At 34.3% G+C, this 23,219-nt stretch overlaps 1 protein-coding gene across 3 annotated transcripts in view; it reads right to left on the bottom strand.

Moving 5' to 3' along the window:
* Positions 1–23,219, bottom strand: part of LOC121368244 — a 174,830-nt gene that overhangs the window by 5,590 nt on the left and 146,021 nt on the right. For all 3 annotated transcript variants that reach the window (XM_041492886.1, XM_041492888.1, XM_041492887.1), the window contains 5 exons: positions 21,117–21,293; positions 18,677–18,738; positions 14,714–14,766; positions 11,455–11,535; positions 7,295–7,425 (listed from right to left, as the gene is read on the bottom strand). In XM_041492886.1, coding sequence (XP_041348820.1) covers positions 7,295–7,425; positions 11,455–11,535; positions 14,714–14,766; positions 18,677–18,738; positions 21,117–21,293 — 504 coding nt within the window. The remainder of the gene's footprint in view (positions 1–7,294; positions 7,426–11,454; positions 11,536–14,713; positions 14,767–18,676; positions 18,739–21,116; positions 21,294–23,219) is intronic.

Below are 23,219 nucleotides of genomic sequence, written 5' to 3'. Positions count from 1 at the left end.
ATTTATTACAACACACATTACTGAAAACAAAAATGGACACGTGCTAACCCTTATTAGTTTTTGCAATAAAGACATTTATAAAATGGTAGTACATGGAATTATTTGGATATAGTATTTTGTGAGAAGCAGCAACTTTTGGAGGTTTCAGCAAAGGGAAATGTGGCGCACAGTCTTACAATAATGGACGGTGTATGTTGGAAGACTTGGACAGCAGTTACCTATCAGGGCTGTACCCTTGGGGTGGGGGGGCAGTTGCTCCCCTGAGAATCTCACTTTTTTTTTGTTTTACTCCAGAAAATAGCATAAACATCTCAGGGTTTAATTTGTATAGTGTTTCATTGGTTTATAAAAAAAATAGTGACCCCACCCCTAGGATTTTAATCAGACACGGCCCTGCCTATGCTGTTCGAGGATATGTTTGAAGCTTGTGGTGAAGTCTTTTTGGGCTAAAAACATTATTAACTGTTGAACAGTGTGGATTGTGCCTGACGTTTTGTGTGTTGTAGTCCTTGTTAAAGCTGCTATATCCGGTTATCATGTTATAACATCAATTACGAAATCAAAATGCACGCATAACTGTACTTTTACGTCTTGGGTATTGAGTAGTAGGTTTTTGACGATATCTGTTGACAGCGATGACAGATGAGTGTAATAAAGGTGCAGTTGTGCTTTTATTGCGCATTAGTATTCGACATTATAACATGGAAACCTGATATAGCAGCCTTAACTGTTGGATTTCAATAAGGTGATTTTAATTAAAAACCGACATTTCTTTTTTGTTAACTCGTGTATTATACTACTGGCCTATCCAGGTGTGGCCTGTATTATACTTCTGGCCTATCCAGGTGTGGCTTATGTTTTTAAATATCCACTCTTAAAGGGACATTCCTGAGTTTGCTGCAATTTTTAAGATATTATCGAATAACAAAGACTTTTTAACAATTGTAATTACATATCAAATATATTTTTCTGCATAAAATATTAGTGGCTATATATTAAACGTGTTTCTGATCGTTCTAATATTTGTACTAGGTTAAATTTCATTTTATTTCCTAAAATATTTTGTTTTCGTTCATACAAAATTATTTGAAGACAAAATCCAGTTTGGGCTTCTTACAAATATTAAGATGACCAGAAACACATTGAATATACAGACACTGTTATTCTACACAAGAACCTATATTTAATATGCAAGTTTAATTGTAGAAATATTTTATTAGTCGAAAACATCTTACAATGCAGCAAACTCAGGAATGTCCCGTTTATATAATTATATATTAATAGCATCACCAAGCATTTAAATCGTGACCACTGTAGAACATTCTTGGATAAACAGAGAAAACTATATGAATGATCGTTACATACCGTTTAGCTTCCAAGTTGCTTCAAACTGTACCCATAAGGAGCAAACATTGGTGTTGCCTGGAGAGGGGAAGGGGAATTATGCTCTCCTCAAGCATACATCTTTTTCCCCCAACTACATTGTTTATGTTTGTCTGTCACACTATTAATATGGGACCGGGTCGTAGCTCAGTGATACAGTACTCGTCTGATTCACAATCGATCCCCATCGGTGGGCTTTTTCATTTCAGCCAATGCTCCACAACTGATGTAACAAAGGCCTTGGTATGTAATATCATGTCAATAGCCAATGAAGTGGTGGCAGCGGGTTTTCTGTCTCAATATCTGTGTGATCCTTAATCATATGTCCGACGACATATAACCGTAAATAAAATGTTTCTTTCCTTCCTGCATGCCTTCACTATTGACAGTCTCAAAAACAATGTGGTTGATCCTCCATGACATTGTGGTCCCCCACCAATATAAAATCCTGGCTATGCCAATGGGAGTGAACACGAAAAAATACTATTGTTCGCTCCCAATGGCATAGCAAGATAAATGATATCTTACTGGCACGAGAGCTGGAGACACGAGTGTAGACTTCTTTTTCTGACATATTTCTTTTAAAATACCATATATTGCCATGTATTAGCCGACTCCTTGGATAAGCTGACCTCTTAGTTTGACCCTAAATATCTAGTACAAAATCATCGGCCTTGTGTATAAGCCTAAGTCATCTTTTGTCCAGTTGTATGTTGTATCGATTTCAATAATACTGTCAACATTGTTAATTATATTTGTTTCCCCTTTAATTATTACAAACACGGTAATCGCGATCGCAATCAATGCGGCAATGCTAACATCTACCATGCCGTGAAAAATAATTTAGAACTGACAAAGCATAACATAAAAAATAAATAATTCAAGCTGTAACAACATATCACTGCACACAAGTAATTAATTTATTCACTGGACAGCAAAAAAAGTAAAATCAATGAGGCATGTTTAATCCCCCACCACACACACAGAAACAAAAGATCATGCGGTCCGTGACTGCAGAACAGAACAGAACAGAACTTTATTACACTCAGGCCGTTCCACAACGGTGTTAGAGGAACATACATAATAAATAGTATAAACGTGACAAGATGGTTTACAGGAGGATGAAATAATAACATATGATAATACATAATACATGCATTTACTTGTATATGATATTAATTGATAATAACTGTAACAGTAGTAGTATTAGTAGTAGTAGTAGTAGTAGTATTAGTATTAGTAGTAGTAATAATAATAATGGTGGTAGCAGTAATGGTAGTCGTAGTAGTATAATAATAGTACCAGTAGTAGTAATAGTAATGGTAGTACATGGTACAGTAATAATAATAATAATAATAATAATAATAATAATAATTGTAATATAGCTAGGAAACAGTTTTGTTTGTGACATGAGTTATTCAGTTACAAGGACGTTTAAAAACCTGGCAAATTACATTTATAAATTTCGCCAACTTCTTTAATACACTTATTTTCTTACTGCTCATTAGTTCTTTGAATTTGTAGGTGCTTGGTCTAGTATAATAATAGGGATGTAAAAATCTTACTCGGGAATTATGAAAAAATATACATACAAATAAATAATGGAATTCATCACCAATGTCACTTTCATCACATAAAGTACACAATCTGTCTTCAAATAATATGTTATTCCACCTTCCAGTTTCGACAGGAAAATAGTGATTTGACGTTCTAAATTTTATAATTAATCTCCATAACCTTTTGGGAATTATATTTTAATATTTTTCAAAAATGAGTTCTTCTTTAAAAAGTTGATAGGTTTTGCCTCTTGATGACATTGATATGCTATTATTCCATATTTGTAAATATTGATCATTTTGCCTAATTTTAATTTGTTGTGAGAGCCAAGTTAACGATAAAAAGGTGTGTGATATCCAAACATCGCTCATTCCTAAATGCTCCAAAATATGTTTAATACTAGTGAGCCAATTATACTTTATTCTATTTGTAACATGATCTGTCAACATAAATCTGTATAGAAGAAATGATAATTTTGATTGTTTCCCTGAAATAATGCGTGCCCAGTAACAAACCATTCTTCTTTGAATATTTAATTCCACGGGCACTTTCCTCAATTCTCCGTATAACATAAATCATGGGGTGGATTTTTTTGCTGGCAAGATATGTCGGAAGAAATTTATTTGAACAGAATCGCATATATCGTTTTTTCCATATCCCCAAACTTCGCAACGTATAACAAGATTGGGAGAACCATTGATTCAAACATTTTAAGTTTACACTCAATTGATAGATTATTGTCTTTAGATTTCGCCAATACAAAATACATAGCTTTAGTTGCTTGATGTTTTAATTGAGCCTTGGTTGTTTTAAAATTATTTAATTTGCTAAAAGTGACCCCAAGGTATTTAAATTCCTTCACATTTTCGAGAACATATTTTCCAAGTTTGAAAGTATATTTATAATCTCTGGCATTTCCATTGAAAATTAATACTTTAGTTTTTGAGATATTTATCTTTAGTTTCCATTTATTACAGTACTGATCGAATACGTTTAGTGTGTGTTGTAAATCAGCGGCATTGGTAGCTAGTATAGCAGTATCATCTGCATAAAGTAAGCAAAGTAAGTGAATGCCGATGTCGAGTGGGTTTTGTTGGTTTTCATCAATGGGGGTAACTCCTTTACATCCAAAATTTATTAAATATTTGTCTAGGTCATTTAGATACAAGGAAAAAGATGTTCACTGTATATGGTATGGTCAGGTGACAATAGTGGGAGTAATTATCATCTTGAAATTCATGTTATGTTTTATCAGTCGGTAATGTTAATACAGGTTTAAATTAAAACGTATTCTGAACCAAGTTATATACAGCACTCACATTTACATAATATACATTGTTGACCTGTACATCATCTGAATATAGAAATCGACATGTGTAACCTTAACTCTCAGTGGATGGTTTGGATTTATATGTAAGAAGTCAATCAGATGCCTTTAAATTGATATCCAACATGTATCATCTCGACGTGTCATAACATTATATCTTACACTGTTGCCTTAAACATTTTACACAGGTACACTTAGTGATTACTGTAAATAATTCACATTTGTTTAGATATTTGACACTGTTCTTTTGCCATTCTTCATAATTATAGTTAGGTCTATAAACCTTCAGATTACTGAACCTTCAGACTATTGAACCTTCGGACCATTGAACCTTTGGACCATTGAACCTTCGGACTATAGAACTGTAACCTCCTGAGATACTTAAAAGAGTACGTCCCATTTAGTGCACGGGGCATATTACGTCATTACTTTTCTTAAAGTCCCTTTACACTATGTCCCATTCTCCTACAAATATGTTTTTCTTAAAAAAGTTTACAAAGTCACAGCATTTTATTTATTTTGTTTGTTCATAAAACACCAGAAAAACAATATATAAAAGGCACCTAAAAATAATAACTGTTATTGAACTTAGTAAATTACATATTAGTTGGCACATTTTTCAGTCGGGCTGGTCTAAACAGTACATTTTAAAATAATATTAACTTTAATATATTAAACCATTTATAATTTAAAGCCTTGGAGGAAAGGTTAGCATCCAATTTGGTGTACTTTCAAACTGGCGAACACCCAGAATAGAATCTATATCATCGTTCACAACTTGTAATGATTCTTGTTCCATTTTAGCCATACATTTAAAAATATTTGGTGCCGTTTCAGCCAACATTAGGTTCCATTTTGTCCATAGATTTTGGTGCCGTTTAACCAACGCTAGGTTCCGTTTTGTCCAATTTGGTTCCATTTTGCCTTGGGACCGTTTTGGCATGGTGCCGTTTTGGCTATAACCCTGACTGCCCAGCTGTGCTATCCCAGCATGCAATTTTTTACCGCCAGGTCCTCATTGAAAGGGTCCATGACAAAATAAATGCTGCAGGGTTGTGTACCAGGACACCCATTTTTTCTGAGGGGGTTGGGAGGTATGACCAAATTCACTATCGTATTTCTCCATGGATCAAGGAAGCTTCCCTCCAAATTAAGTTGAAAATCATTAGGAGGTTGTGAAAAAATTACAGTTCAAATGAATTTTTATCTACAATTGTAGTAAATTTAACTCCTCCCCAAGGAGCATGCAACATAAACCACATATATAGTCTGTTTGCATGGACTGATGAATCAGCATATAACTCTATAATGAATAAAGCTAATTCTTATATTAAAACATAAGACTGAGTTTTAAACACATACCAATTTAAAACACATTTTTAAAATAAAAAATGCATGTCCGTGTAAATAAAAAAGTTTCTTAACAAACTGCCATCATAGATATAGATTAATATAATTTTAAATCCCTGCAGTACACTGCATGAGACTAAAGGAAGAACCATGTGTTCTCCCATCCCTAGCCATGCAAGACAGACACATTCCATGACGTCAGCCCATGTGGAATAAAAGTGTCTTGCATGGGCTAAAATGTCATTGAATTTAACATGGGGAGTATTACGGCGTTGGTAATATATGACATCATATCAATGCAAGTTGGTTAGTTTCAGATCAATATTTTGTTATTAAAACCTTCATTATAAAAGCTATCTTGTTAATTTGTAGTGTTAAATTATCTTTAACACATGGAATAGATGCAGAAAATATGATAGTGTAGTTTATTTATGATAAAACGGTCAATAAAGTAGTTACTTTTTCAGCCATCTTTGTTTGTTCGTGTAAAATAATGGTTTATTTATCGAATGGATGGGAGAAAAAGACTTCATCATATGCGGTCATGGTGGATAGAAAAAGTACACCCGAGATGGTGGAGATTTCGACCCTTGCCTCATCCCGGGTCAAAATTTCCACAATCTAGGGTGTACTTTTTCTATCCTACATGGCCACATATGATGGAATCTATCCTCTACATTGGCTGTTCCATCAGCTGTCTTCATACCTGCATTGTTAAATAGGATTTAGCCTATGCAATTTGATGATAATCTGTAAAGAAACTTTTTTATTTACACTGAATTGTTTTTCTCAATGAAATGTTATTTTAGTTGGTTTAAAACTTAATAATATATTATTATATGAATTTTACCTTTATTCATTATAGCTATATGCCAATTCATTGGTTCCCTTTTCATGCAAACAGAAAATAATTACCTTTACATATATGAAGACTATTTGGTGATAGCATTTCAGGAAGTAGAGGAACATTTTTAATACTGACTTAATTTTCCTCTGCTCTGCCCTTTGGGTCCAAGACCATCATATCAGAATGATCAAAGACACAATTTTGTTTCTCCATTGGTCAAAGTAGCTTCCCACCATTTAAAAAGTAGAGAATATTTTATTAATATTCATTTAGTTCATTTCAACTTATTTTCGTGCTTATATCCAATTAAGGTTCAAGCATGCTGTCCTGGGCACACACCTCATCTATTTGGGTTGTCTGTCCATGACAGTGGGTTAGTGGTTAATTATTATATGGTGAGAGAGAAGAGGGTGTCGTGGTCTTAAACCTACCCAATGAGTCGTTAAAACTTGCTCTGGGTGGGAGCCGGTACCGAGCTAAGAACCCTGTACCTACCAGCCTTATTTCTGATGGCTTAACCACGATGCCACCGAGGCCAGTTTATTAATATTGACTTCTGAGTCTTATTTATTGTCCCTCAGGAGGAGTAATACTTTTTTAAAATGGGCTTAATTTTCCCTTAAAACTGGATGGAACAATCATGTCATCTCATGTTAAAAAAAAAACCTCCAACATATTGTCAAAAAAACCAGCAACATTTTGATAGATTTTTCTTCAACCCCAACATTTGTTTTGTAGGTTTTTTGTTAAAATTCTGATTTTATCTTCCCACCTTTTATTGAAGTTATAAAGCAACCAACAGTAAGGTATTTTAAAAATAAGATACATACCCGGAGTGATGCTGCACTCTGCATGTCCATACAGTGACTGCTGCCGCTCTCGGTGCTGCTGTTGTTCCGAGTGGCGTTTTTGTGTAGCATAATATTGCCGAAGCTCTTTTTGCATCCGTATCAGCATGTGCCTACAAATACACACACTGGTCATTTAGCTGTTTTGTTTTTTAAAATAAACTTTTATTATTCCCAGGTACATCAATGATAATGTTAGGGATCGGAAGCCCAGAATACACTAATGTAATGTAATTTATCGTTAAATTTAAAAAATGTAATTTAATATATATATTTTTTTTATAACATGCTTAGTGCATTAGTGAACATTCAACTGATCTAGCAGGGGCAGATCAATGCAGAATTGTTCTAGGGAAGGGTGCAAAATTTAAGTAAACTGGCAAGCGATAATATAACTGCTAGACAATTTAAAAAAAAAATGTAGGAAGCAACATGCAGTTTTAACACCAGCTCCAGTGACATCAAACAACAGCAGGTATTACTGAATAGGTCACAAGTTATGAAGTGACATCGAACAACAGCAGGTATTACTGAATAGGTCACAAGTTATGAAGTGACATCGAACAACAGCAGGTATTACTGAATAGGTCACAAGTTATGAAGTGACATCGAACAACAGCAGGTATTACTGAATAGGTCACAAGTTATGAAGTGACATCGAACAACAGCAGGTATTACTGAATAGGTCACAAATTATGAAGCACATACAACACTTGCAGATGATACTCATATTTGTTTACTTTGCAATCAAGGGCCAAACAGTGATTGATATAAATGTGACTAAAGAAAACCATCACTAACTTATTGGCAACTCGTGGGCTCAGTGGGTGTAATATAGTGCTATAATTGTTTGCTATTGGAATGGGTCACAGAGCTGGGCAGTATTGAAATTTCAGCTTTGTATCAGTACTTTTGTGGTGATTTACCTCTGTATCGGTACGGTATTCGGTATTAACTCAATACCAGTTTTGATAATGAGCGGTGAATGTACATTTTTTCCTGTCGATTCTGAGGAAAATTATGTACATTGATCTGCTCTTCTTTTCAGCCAATTTATGTTCGTCAGATATATTATTAGTGCTTTACTACATTGCAGGAAATATTTTTCAACACCGAAATTTTGATATTTGCTTGGCATGGCAAATTGGTATTGACATAGTACCAATACAGAAAGGTATATACAGTATAAAGCCCAATTCTAATGGGTATAGTATTGGTAGTGCTATATGGTTTCCATATCCTCAACTATTCAGGCAATATTAGCATACCTCTACCAGATATCACAAAATCAAGCCAGGGTGTTTACTCTAGCATGCTATGGTCAGTCACACTGTCAGTCTATGACAGAAGCCCATCAAAAAATGTGGTCATAAAAAGTTGGTTGGAACATGGCATGTGCACAAAAGCTTGCCTCTCTTCTTCCCACTGAAAAAGCCTTTGGTAAAAATGTTGCCCATGCCCATCTTCAGTTTGCAATATGGAGTGATACTTTAGAATCACATCCACCAGCATTACAGATCGAGCTACATATAAGGTTGGACACAGTAAGTGACTTCTAAATCTCAGATAATTGTTTTATTGAATTATTTATCTTTAAAAAAATACAAAAAGACATCTAATTCATTTTTCGGTCATATCTGGTTACAGAGATATAGCACTTCATTGATTTTCTCACTCCTTGGTGGCCATCTTGAATATTATATTAATTGATTTTATTATTTGCTTCAGATAATTATTTTATTGAATTCTTTTGTATAGCACTTTATTGATTTTCAGACTTCTTGGTGGCCATCTTGAATATTTTAAATTGCTTAAGGGTGACAACTCTACACCCATCCAAATATAAATAAACACCAATAAAGAAACTATAACCAACAATTTTGAGTTACATGTATGCATACTGCTGCCAGACTATATGGATGTTTTGAGTTACATGTATGCATACTGCTGCCAGACTATATGGATGTTTTGAGTTACATGTATGCATACTGCTGCCAGACTATATGGATGTTTTGAGTTACATGTATGCATACTGCTGCCAGACTATATGGATGTTTTGAGTTACATGTATGCATACTGCTGCCAGACTATATGGATGTTTTGAGTTACATGTATGCATACTGCTGCCAGACTATATGGATGTTTTGAGTTACATGTATGCATACTGCTGCCAGACTATATGGATGTTTTGAGTTACATGTATGCATACTGCTGCCAGACTATATGGATGTTTTGAGTTACATGTATGCATACTGCTGCCAGACTATATGGATGTTTTATTATATAAAATTGCAGATGTTATAGTCTATTCAATGGCTGTAAATATTTCATCATTGACCTAAAAAAAAGAAGACATATGCAGGCATCACCCCGCAAATCTAAGATCTCCATATGGTTATATCTCCTAATTGTAATGACCATTCATAATCCATAAATGAAGATTCATTCATCTAAGACACCAACTAGAAACAGAACTTGATATTTGAAAAAAATATAACAGACCTTGAGATGAGTATTCAAATATGCAACTACAAACGAGAACGAGAGCTTGATGCAAAAGTTTAACACTGAGCTAAACACAATAGTTGATGCCACCACTGTGAAAAAAGTAATACTAATACCTACATGTAAGTGACAAAATACATTTCTTATAAGACTGTTTGTTAAAAAACAAATTTATTTATCAATTTATACAATAAGAAAAATAATGGTAGTGGACAACCTCCATAAGAAGGAACATAATATCTGTTATGATGATACAGGAGAATATTTTAAAACTATGGCTATCTGGTGTCTGTAACCTGGTGAGAATGTGTGCTGCCATCACACTGGCTACTCCTATCAAATAACAGCAGGTATGGGGTATTTCATATGCACTTTACCAAAGACAGGAAGGCATATACTACCATGGTATTTAATATGCCAGTAATTGCATTTGAGGCACTTGATAAACCAGTCTTGAGATCTCTACCACTGTGCTATGACACATTCCCCTTTTAAAAGAATGGTGAGGTCCCCTGAAAACTGAAGTTGTTACTATACCAGATGTACAGGGTTTACCCAGCTCCAAGTCAGGTGAAGTCAAAAGACAGGCTTTACCCAGCTCCAAGTCAGATGAAGTTAAAAGACAGGCTTTACCCAGCTCCAAATCAGGTGAAGTCAAAAGACAGGCTTCACCCACCTCCAAGTCAGGTGAAGTCAAAAGACAGGCTTCACCCACCTCCAAGTCAGGTGAAGTCAAAAGACAGGCTTCACCCACCTCCAAGTCAGGTGAAGTCAAAAGACAGGCTTTACCCACCTCCAAATCAGGTGAAGTCAAAAGACAGGCTTTACCCAGCTCCAAATCAGGTGAAGTCAAAAGACAGGCTTTACCCAGCTCCAAGTCAGGTGAAGTCAAAAGACAGGCTTTACCCAGCTCCAAATCAGGTGAAGTCAAAAGACAGGCTTTACCCACCTCCAAGTCAGGTGAAGTCAAAAGACAGGCTTTACCCACCTCCAAGTCAGGTGAAGTCAAAAGACAGGCTTTACCCACCTCCAAGTCAGGTGAAGTCAAAAGACAGGCTTTACCCAGCTCCAAGTCAGGTGAAGTCAAAAGACAGGCTTTACCCACCTCCAAGTCAGGTGAAGTCAAAAGACAGGCTTTACCCAGCTCCAAGTCAGGTGAAGTCAAAAGACAGGCTTTACCCACCTCCAAGTCAGGTGAAGTCAAAAGACACAAAGTTCCAACAAGGGGAGGAGCTGGAGTGATGTTTTTCAAAATGCTTAGATGCAATTGGAAAATCTTCCTTTCTACTTTTGATAATAGATGATGTATACTTATTAATAAATTAAGGATGCTCGAAGTTACACGTCTTTCAGTGTTACATGTCACAGACTCTTTTCAAAGCACAGAGCAGAGCATATAGGAGAGTTTAAAATAGTGCAGGTCTAATTTTGAGGGTACAGATGCAATCACTCAAGAAAACTGAAGATAAATTATTTTACCCATTTTTCTCTCGGAAAAATGTCTAGATGTGGGTATATCAAATATTTTTATTTGGCTGTTGTGAAAACATGTATGAACCTTATCTGGATCTGTATGTTGATTATAAATATAAGAACAAATACTGTACAGACATTATATTACATCATCTAAAGCTTACCTTTGGATTGCTCTTTCATGCCACTGGTCTGTGAAATTAATACCATCATTCTTGTAAAGTTTTTCAGGGCACAAGTGAATTCTGCAGATGAAAAGAATCAACAAGGTAATGAAATATATATGTGATGCAATTTCTTGTAGTAACTAGACTAGTTTACATGCATGGCATCAATTCCCAACAATACCAGTCTACCTATTCCAGCTTCATTTGAGATTACAGAATCAAAAGTAGGCTTCATGGCAACTAATAAGAAAGTCACTGGCAATCACCTTCAACCCCCCTAAAACAAAAAAAACAAAACTCAAACCATAAAACAAACACCACTCCCAAAAACCTTCCACACATAAAACAAAGCCCATCCCATCACCCACCCACCCCACGAAAAAATAAAAATATGAGGTGCAAAATCAATTTCAGTTCATCTTATTTCAATACACTTTTGACCTGCCCCATTTACTCGATCCCCCAAAAGTTTGTGTAATTCCTTACAGCATTTCCAACCAATAGATTTACAATTACACACATTATATAAACGTTGATATAATAAAGAAATATTTACATCTGTTCAAATATATATATCAAACAAACTCATCGTTTTGATTGATAAACTATTATTTAAATGACCATATAGATTATTTGTAAGTGTGATAACAAGTCTGACTGCACGCGAAGTAGTACTATTTGTAAGTATGATAACAAGTCTGACTGCACGCGAAGTAGTACTATTTGTAAGTGTGATAACAAGTCTGACTGCACGCGAAGTAGTACTATTTGTAAGTGTGATAACAAGTCTGACTGCACGCGAAATAGTACTATTTGTAAGTGTGATAAAAAGTCTGACTGCACGCGAAGTAGTACTATTTGTAAGTGTGATAACAAGTCTGACTGCACGCGAAGTAGTACTATTTGTAAGTGTGATAAAAGGTCTGACTGCACGCGAAGTAGTACTATTTGTAAGTATGATAACAAGTCTGACTGCACGCGAAGTAGTACTATTTGTAAGTGTGATAACAAGTCTGACTGCACGCGAAGTAGTACTATTTGTAAGTGTGATAACAAGTCTGACTGCACGCGAAGTAGTACTATTTGTAAGTGTGATAACAAGTCTGACTGCAGGCGAAGTAGTACTATTTGTAAGTGTGATAACAAGTCTGACTGCACGCAAAGTACTATTTGTAAGTGTGATAACAAGTCTGACTGCAGGCAAAGTAGTACTATTTGTAAGTGTGATAACAAGTCTGACTGCACGCGAAGTAGTACTATTTGTAAGTGTGATAACAAGTCTGACTGCAGGCGAAGTAGTACTATTTGTAAGTGTGATAAAAAGTCTGACTGCACGTGAAGTAGTACTATTTGTAAGTGTGATAACAAGTCTGACTGCAGGCGAAGTAGTACTATTTGTAAGTGTGATAAAAAGTCTGACTGCAAGCGAAGTAGTACTATTTGTAAGTGTGATAACAAGTCTGACTGCACGCGAAGTACTATTTGTAAGTGTGATAACAAGTCTGACTGCAGGCAAAGTAGTACTATTTGTAAGTGTGATAACAAGTCTGACTGCACGTGAAGTAGTACTATTTGTAAGTGTGATAACAAGTCTGACTGCACGCGAAGTAGTACTATTTGTAAGTGTGATAACAAGTCTGACTGCACGCGAAGTAGTACTATTTGTAAGTATGATAAAAAGTCTGACTGCACACGAAGTACTATTTGTAAGTGTGATAACGAGTCTGACTGCAGGCGAAGTAGTACTATTTGTAAGTGTGATAACAAGTCTGACTGCACGCGAAGTACTATTTGTAAGTGTGATAACAAGTCTGACTGCAGGCAAAGTAGTACTATTTGTAAGTGTGATAACAAGTCTGACTGCACGTGAAGTAGTACTATTTGTAAGTGTGATAACAAGTCTGACTGCACGCGAAGTAGTACTATTTGTGTATTCTCTTGCATCACTATTTCTTTCACTATTTCTTTTTTCTTTCATATTCTTTTGTATATAATACATTTCCTTCCACTGGTTATCCTTTATTGTATAAATGTACTTTAAATGTACAGCTATGTAATGTAAGTTGCCATGTATATTGTATGTACATGTATATAGAAGAGGGCCTCGTATATGTTGTGTAAAACTAGTGTCCGATTCTTTTGGTCATTGTACAATAAAATATGTTTTCAATCAATCAACCAGTTATTTATTAATCATTGGCTATTAGCTGGATGTCAAACATTTGGTCATTAATTGTTAGATAGAATACCTGCTACATTTTCCCATAATTAACAGCAATATATCTTTTATATACACTTCCCCAGACAGCTAGCTCAGCACCTACCACAGCCTTTGATATACTAGTCGTGAAACACTGGTTGTGATGAAGGGGAAAAATTGAAAATAGGTTCATCGAAGGGATTTAAGCATATCAAGTGAGCACTCTATATAAGTTTTCACTTTGACCCAAGCATATCAAGTGAGCACTCTATAGTTTTCATCACCAACCACATATATCAGTGTGTTATCTTACATGTACTTGTACACAGAATAAGAAAATTAAAGAATAAGAAAATTAACTGATCCAATAGTAAATCTTTATTTGGGCTGGCAAATTTGCTACCTGCATAGCCTACAACAGTTTTACGATAGCTTAGAAAATCTCTTGCCAGCATAGTGTTTAGTCACACCTCTCTTTTCCCCCACCACTTTTACCCAACCCCCTATAACATAACCCTGACATTATCTATTGTTTTTCTGGGGCAATAAACATTTATTAAAAAAAATAAAAAAACAAACAACAACAACACCCCTATAACATGACTGACAATGTGGATGCCCTTTCCCCAAATGGGTGGCTCCAAAATACAATCCTAGCTATGCCAATGCTGCAAAACCTTTTGCACTGAACGAAACATTTGTGGACAAATTATATAAGGAATTTATAACAAATGGATTGTACATAACGCCAAACGTTTTGGTAATTAAAATTTCAGTGCACTTGGATGTCTAATTTTCACAGGATCAAATCGCGCAAGATTAAAATGGTGTCACTAAGAGTTTTAAGCACCATAAGAAATACGAGAAAGGTTCATTACCGGTAGTACTTTCTGTGGCCTTTTACAATTATCCTAACTTCTAACAAAGACAGTTATTCAAAGATATCAAATAAATGTACAAGTTGTTAATTAAGACTAAATAAAACAATGATCTGATTTCTATGACTGATCACATAAAGATTCCTCGATGTATGTCTATATTAAAGGGATGTGTTACCCTGGTAAGCTCTGGTATCTATGGAGGGCTGAATTATAAGCCATCTGGAGTTCCTGAAAAGAGAGAAAGAATACACTGATCTAGAATTTGAATTTTTCCGTTTCATTTAAAAAACCCATCTGATTAAGCCTAATTGTTAGAATCGAAAAGACTAATACTATACATATACTTGAATTTATTCAAATTAATACCAGTATCTAGTCTTATGTATTGTTTTCAAAATATGCCTTTATATAAAATAAAAAATGAAAATTATTTACATTGATTGGGAATTTTTTACTCCAAAACTGGGAATAAAAAAACAACATATCTTTTGAGGAATGGTGGGGAATGGTGCTGATTATCGGAGTCTAGAAACATAGGTGATATAACCCTGGCATACCCGGACCACCAACACATACTGACAGTTTAACAAATGAAATATGCGTAATTTTAGAATTAATAAAAAACCCATGATTATTCCTGCTAATTAACTGGGGGCAACCATTCTGTTTCTTTTTCGTCACGTCTGGTACTAGCTCTAGCTTGGAAGGAAGTGTCGCCAGCTATTTAACAAAATATATGTGAGTCATTTTCACAAAAACGGGCAAATAACAGTAAAGACATTGCAGCCGCATACAATGTAAATAAACAGAGATGCACATAAAAAGCATCATCTGGATATGATATTTGGCCACTGTAGATGCATTAGAAAAGCTTGTGGTTAAAATTATATACCTAAAATGTCCACTCCGTTATTGTGTACATGTTATCGTTATGGAATCGCAAAAGTGTTTGCCTTTAAACTGCAAAATGTAAGTGTTTGCCTTTAAACTGCAAAATGTAAGTAAACCACTCACAAATACATTTAGTTTCTTAAATTTCTATTTAAAATGTTAAAATAAAACTACACTGCATACAACTTTAAGTTGCACCTTTTATTTTTCATTTTATTGTCTTTACCATTATATTATCTACAAAAAGGACCACAAATTTGATCGACAAGATGGCACTGTCACATTTAGGTCAAGCTTAGATCAACATGTTAAGTACATGAATACTAGCTGGGTATCTTTATAGACAAGTTATTTTACTTCTTAAAAAACATTTCTCAATGTCACACATTGTCTTTACAGTTAATTTAATCAAGTATCCTGGAAGCATGAGTAACCCATCATTTATATTTTTTCATTCAGTAAATCTGTTTTTAAAAGTCATTTGCATGATTCATTACTGAAGTACATTGCAGATGGCAAAAGTATTAAGTTATGTGTCTTTACCGTTATAATTTTTGTCTTTACCGTTATCTATGTTGAATAATGGGAAAGACAGATTTGATACTTTTTTACAATCATCAGTCTAGCATTATATCTTACATATGCCTGTAATAGTAACAATTATAGATATCTACATTTGTATGTACATTTATAAAAGTATTTACCATTATTAAATTTCTTTGCTATTAATAAATTAACAGTAAAGACATAACGGTAAAGACAATTGTTTACTAATATGCCTTATGATTAAAGGTAAAAACAGAAGTACAAAAATATTTGTATGTACATTAATTTTTTTTATACGTCTCTAGTTTTGCTACTTGAAATTATGCACCACTGAACGTATCTGTTTTAGATTTTACTATTAAAGACATAAAAAAACCTACATTTTATATTTTAAAAAATTCTTTACCATTATTTGCCCCTTTTCGTAAAAATAGCCCATTATATAAATTTGAATTAACACAATGAAATGAGGTTATAGTATTTTTTCTCTGAAAAAATACAAAGAAAAAATGCATACTATTAGGCCTATTGGTACGTTGGACCGAAAATGACCACCCATGATAACCAAGTGATCATTTTCTTTTCTTTGGGAGTATGTAATTGGTCAGTTGTGTGATTTTAGATGGGACAGTCTACTTAATCAAGATTTTTACAGAATTATTTACAGTAATAAACCCTGCCGGTTGATAAGATTATTTGTTAGATAACGTTTTAATTTTCTACAGTAATATGGTGACACCGGTCCTAATCCACTATACTACATGCTAATATCATAAGTGTCTACATTTTCTCCATAACATTAAACAAAGATTAATATTAGGATAGGCCATAGCACATCAGACTGGTAACAAATACATAATAATACCCTGTGATGTTAATAATACCGGTACATATTTTTATGTCTAGATCCGACAGCGGCAATTGCCATGTCTGGTTACCTACCAAATATACATGTACACTTGCCAATCAGGAATCACAGGTGGAGGCAACGAAAACAATAGACCAATTAACTCCATTTATCATTTCAGTATGTAGGTTAATACATGGGCAAAACATGATACATCATTGGACAGTTATTTTGACTTGTTTTGTAGCCACTTTGACAATGGTGGTTTATTTTGTATTGAAAAATAATATATACTTATTGCTGGCTTACTGGGATGAATATTATTACAGAACATTATGCATGCCTGTTTTATCATCTTTAGTTCTAAGACTAATTTCTGATGTGACGAGTTAAGCATAGCATAACCACCGGCCTGCCAGAGGGCGGATTCACTGGGATGGCGCAAAAGGCTACGCCCATTATATATAATAGCCATCACTTTTAATCGTTTTATTAATTAAATATATCAATGTACACATGTACATGTACTTGTTGATATTAAGCAATAATGTGCATTATATGCCCACCAGTCCAAATGCCTTGTGCATGCATCCCTTTAACTGATATATCAATATACAACAGTAAATAGAACTTTAATAACTTTTAATTATTTTGACTTTCCCTATGTATAATTACATCTATCGTCTTCTTTCATAAATAAAAGAGCAGGGAACTGGGACAAAGTCTCCAAAAGTTTTATCATTACCATGTAACTGGTGTTAATTAATATGATTAATTAACATAAGTTAACTCGTACCATACATACAATCTCAAGAGAAAATATCATGAATATCACTTACCATTCGTTGTGTTGCAACAGACAGGCTCTAGTGAATGGTTAGTAATTATATATCCATATACATAGCACTAAATGCACCTTGTCTTTAACACATATTTAAGAAGTATGTTTTTTAGGGTGTAATGGAAGGTTTCTGATCTCACAACATTCCACTAATGTATTTTCAATGGAGCCTTGAAACAGGAAAGTATTTCCCCCATGTTTCTTTACTGTATAACAGTAGGCTGTAATCTTTTTCTTTATTCCAGAGATGTTGGTCATATCTAGAGCTTAAGCTACTAAATAACATGCTTCAATGAATTATATTACAAGCACATGTTTAATCCTCCCACAAAATAAAACCCACTGTACATGTATACACCAAATTGCAGCATGTTATGTATAATAGATTAATTAACAGAGATTTGCATACATTTTAGATTAACAAATTAAGCTTTAAAGCATATGTTCAGGTGTCCAGTATGTGTAAATTACTATTTATTAATCTACTTTGATCTACAATAATAACGTGAAACCTGTGTAAACGGGCAACCCATGGGATCAAGTACATAGTCAAGTTTTTAATTCTCTCTTATTCTTGGTTTAATTCTGTTCTATATTAATTATTTTAAAAAGTGCCAAACTGTCAGAAACTAAACCAATCAAATGTGTATAAAATCAAAATCAAAGAACTGTATTCTTTTACATTCATTGGGGTATGAACAAAAAAATCATCTGCAAACTGTGTGAATTGAAGAAGTCATTCTTGCATAAGTTTGAGGATGATTTTTTTGTTCATACCCAGAAGAAAGTAAGAAATAACAGACAATAAATACTTATAATTAAATTTGAAACATATACTTAGTAATATTAAGTATTAACACTAAAACTTCATATTATTTTATTAGGTTTCATTAAGAAGAAAAAAAAGAGAATTAAATGCACTTTGAAACAAAAATTAATATTTTTGGTTCGAAGCAACCATTATGCAAGAGTGAAACAGCCCCTTTAACATGTGAAAACAAAACAAATAATACCTCTTTATTGAACTGATACTGGGCTGCAGTGTGAGGCCGTTGCTCTCTGAGTCTCCCCATAACTAAAAAAAAGAAAAAAAAGAAAGAAACCACATTGTACTACTGTAAAATATATTATGATTTGCAATTTTGGCACAAAGTAAAAGTCATGGTGTTATATGAATTATATTGTCACACATTCATTCTTAACTGAAAAATAAATAAAAAGCTTTAATAGTTTTTTATGATAAATCTCAATTACAGCAGAACTACCTGTGTAAACGTTAAGCTACAATGTAGATCTCGAGAGATATCATGTAGTGATTTATCTGTGGTATAAGTTAACTGGAGTTGGATATTTTTCTCGTTTCTATAAGTGAAATATTAGTTTGGAGATGTGCAAAGAAAATTATATGTGTTCCAAATGAACAGGAAAAAAACTAAATCCAAAACATATTCAGTTATTTTAAAAAAATTCATTACTTCTCACAGGATTTATCAAATTCATTACTTCTCACAGGATTTATCAAATTCATTACTTCTCACAGGATTTAACAAATTCATTGGGAACAGTGGCTGAACAACCAAACATAATACATTTTGGAAGTATTTACAATAATTTAAAAATAATAATAAAAAGAAAAAATATTAATAATAATACACTTTATTACCCAATCCCATCTCCTCACTTCTAATGGACCTTCCACACCTACCCAAAGAGAAGCACCAAATATTATGTAATGCTATTTTTATCAAAATTAGACACCCTTTTCCACATAAAGCTCTGTAACGCTAGACCAAACACATACAAAAAACAACAACGTAACACTTGGAAACACAGCCCTCTGATTCACAAACAAGTCATGTTATGATCGAGTGTAATATAATTTTTATAGGCCTGTAGAAATGATATCTGCATGCATATCTTCAACTATGCAAGATTTCTACTTAGAGAATAACTAACTAGCTATGAGGAATTATGAATTATCTGTCCTGAGTGAATGAATGTTGTAAACCCGAGCCTTTGGCAAAGGTTTTACAACATTCATTCACGAGGGACAGATAATTCGTAACTCCTCGTAGCGAGTTGGTTATTCTCTTTATTACCCATTGTCAATTTTAACTGATTTTTAATGTAAAAATTACTCGGCAGTCTACAACAAAGCCATCAGCCATTACGTCATATAATCTTACGCGCATGACATGACGTAATGTAAGTGACGTCAAAGTATAACGGCGTTCTTTTTACAGCCAAATATTTACAGTACAGAATAATACAACTGTATTTGCATTTGAAAATAATTATTTTTATATATTACTAAAGCCGCTGCTTATGAAAATATACCATTTCATGTTTACGAAACAATGAGTCCATTTGGCTTTGTAAATCTTTGTAGATCACATAATGTATGTGTAATCTGACTCATGAATGGAAACATTATATGAATGAAAGTGAAGTTCCGGCCATGGCAAGCAAGCAACCAAACGTTGTGATTTTTAAGCCAGCCAATCAGTGACTGTAGAAGCAATCTGCACACTGTGCAGAGATTGAAAAAATATTACCCCGTATATTTGAGTCCATATGGGTAATAAAAGCATGTCTTCACTTGTGGAAGCTTGCTGCAAGCATGTCTTCATTTGTGCAATTTAAGGTGTCTCAACTGTAGCTATGCCAACTTCATTTAGACCACAGCTTTGACTACTATGCAAAAGGAGATTAAAGGTGCATTCTCAAAGTTACAAATTGCAGAATGTTCTCTTTTATACAGGACTACAAATTATTTGACACCACATTTAATATCAAAATGACTGTGTGCTACCACCGCTTGGCTAAACATTGTACGTACATGTACATAGATTGTCTATGTCAAGTATCCATAAAAACAGGAGGCAAATTCAAGGTGTCATATAACACACATTATCCTGTCGGACACCCTCTTTTGATATTTTAATTAAAAAATTAAATTATTTGGTTGATTTTTATTATTATTATTGGCATACAATTCAAAATTAAAGATACAATTTTTACAACTCAAAAGAAGAATTACCAAATGTTTTGGTCATTATACAGATTTGATTTATGAACATTTACTTCATATTTAGGTCTGCTAGGTATGTGGTTAGTTTGAGTAATAGAAGTTCGTAATGCCACTACATAGTTCTCTACCACAATGTATGTTTACCAACTGTGACATTTTAGGCAGCATTGATAAATAATTTTAAAAACTGGGACATCTTAGGCCAATGCATTAGGTCCGGTTTTAAAATATGTTTAGTTCATTATTCTACAACAAAAACACTAATGTTATTTAACCTTTTGAATGTTCACTTATATCATTTTGAACCCTAGCCTGTATAATATTAATAAGTATGCATAATTAAAGCATTAAACCATTGTGCTGTCATATCTAAAAACCAGAGGTTAAGTTTATCAAAATTAATAGACATTGATATGAATTACTTTCATTGTTGCCCCTGTCTACAAAGGAAGACACTGGGCGCTGTTTTTCCACCTTTCTCTCTGTATCACTACGATGCTTTTCTACATATATGTGGGAAACAGACTTGTCTTCAGTTACTTTTTGCTCCGATGCTGACTGAAAGTCACCATCACCCATCTGTAATCTCGGACTTCCATCTGTAAGTAACAGAATTATTTAAAATGTACTTTTTAACTGTAAGGGTATGTATAGTAAAAATATAATTTGAAGTTTACTATAATTTGAAGTAGATATGTTTGGTATTCGAGTTTACAGATGTCGAGATAACGAAGTTTGACTGTGTATATATATATATATATATATATATATATATATATATATATATATATATATATATTTTTATCCTACTGCCCCCTTTCCTTTCTCTCCTTTGACTTCCATCTCATTTCTTCCCGATCTGGCAACTCCTCCTATCTTTCAACTTCTTTCGCTGTTCATCTCCACATTCCATTTCTTGTCTATCCAGCTGTGACATGTGCTTGTCTCTTGTGGCTGTTCATCCCACACACCTGTCATTTCCCATCAGCTTTAGCTGTGGGTTTAGTCTGACTACTTCGGAGAGTGTTCAGTAGTTACTTCTGGCATTGTTAAGAGGCACTTGTAACCACCTACTATACTCCCCCATTACCGGCAGGCGTTAGTTATATAGTGCCGTGGATCAGACCAGCTTTATTAGCGGCAGAGGATGAGGACGCCAGGTGGGTACAGGGAAGTATACAGAGACTGCACCCATGGAGGAAAAGTAAAAAGTAAAGTTTGTTTTATTTAACGACGCCGCTAGAGCACATTGATTTTTTATCTTATCATCGGCTATTGGACGTCAAATATATGGTCATTCTGACACTGTTTTTAGAGGAAACCTGCTGTCACCACATAGGCTACTCTTTTTACGACAGGCAGCAAGGGATCTTTTATTTGTGCTTCCCACAGGCAGGATAGCACAAACCATGGCCTTTGTTGAACCAGTTATGGATCACTGGTCGGTGCAAGTGGTTTACACCTACCGATTGAGCCTTGCGGAGCACTCACTCAGGGTTTGGAGTCGGTATCTCGATTAAAAATCCCATGCCTCGACTGGGATCCGAACCCAGTACCTACCAGCCTGTAGACCGATGGCCTGCCACGACGCCACCGAGGCCGGTAATGGTAATGGTATGGACAGCTCAGAAGACAGAGTCGGACGAAAGTGACAGAAAGTGTCGAAATAGATTGAAATTGTGGGAGAAACTGAAAAGTTTTTTTATATTAAGATAATGAGAATGACAGGCAGAAGGTGATAGATGAGAAAGATGAATGAAAGTGTCAGCCAGCTTTGATGTGATTTTAACCACTGTCATCATCTTGATTGTTCAGCAGCTTATTCACTAGCAAACGGAGATCACTAAGACACATGTATAGCAAAAAGTAAACGTTTGTATCACCTTGAACTGACTACATTAATGTGGTTATGGGCATCCCCATTATAATTCATTTTTTTGCAAATGAACAAATGAATAAAAGGTTTAATGACAGACTAGAATGAACAAAACCTTCAATATTGGGCATTAGATCTATACTTTTTAAATAATGTTTCAGTTTAGTTTTTAAAAATCATTGTAATATTTAAAATATTAATTCATTTATATCCAATTATGGTTCAAGCTTAATGATTAGTTGTTAGTTAGAGAGAAGTCGATGTGTTAGTTAGAGAGAAGTCGATGTGTTAGTTAGAGAGAAGTCGATGTGTTAGTTAGAGAGAAGTCGATGTATAGTTGTGTCAATGTATGGTGGGAGCCGGAACCGGGATGCAAACCCAGTACCTAGCCTCAACGACTACATCACCGATGTATTACAGTATTACTGTAAATAAGGTAAAGTGTTGTAAATACTATTAAAGGCAAACAAAACTCAGATACATCAGTGAAACAATGCACATACATGTACATGTGTATGTACTGGGTAATTAATGGCTGGCTATATATATATATATATATGCAATATGTTTATAAATTTTTGTTTATATTCTTTTAGCCAGCATCAAGATGAAGACCCAGCATCAACAAGCAGCAAGGGCCAGACTGAAC

Source organism: Gigantopelta aegis, chromosome 3, assembly GCF_016097555.1.
Source record: "Gigantopelta aegis isolate Gae_Host chromosome 3, Gae_host_genome, whole genome shotgun sequence".
Lineage (NCBI taxonomy): Eukaryota > Metazoa > Mollusca > Gastropoda > Neomphalida > Peltospiridae > Gigantopelta > Gigantopelta aegis.
This window is presented reverse-complemented; position numbering and strand designations above follow the sequence as displayed.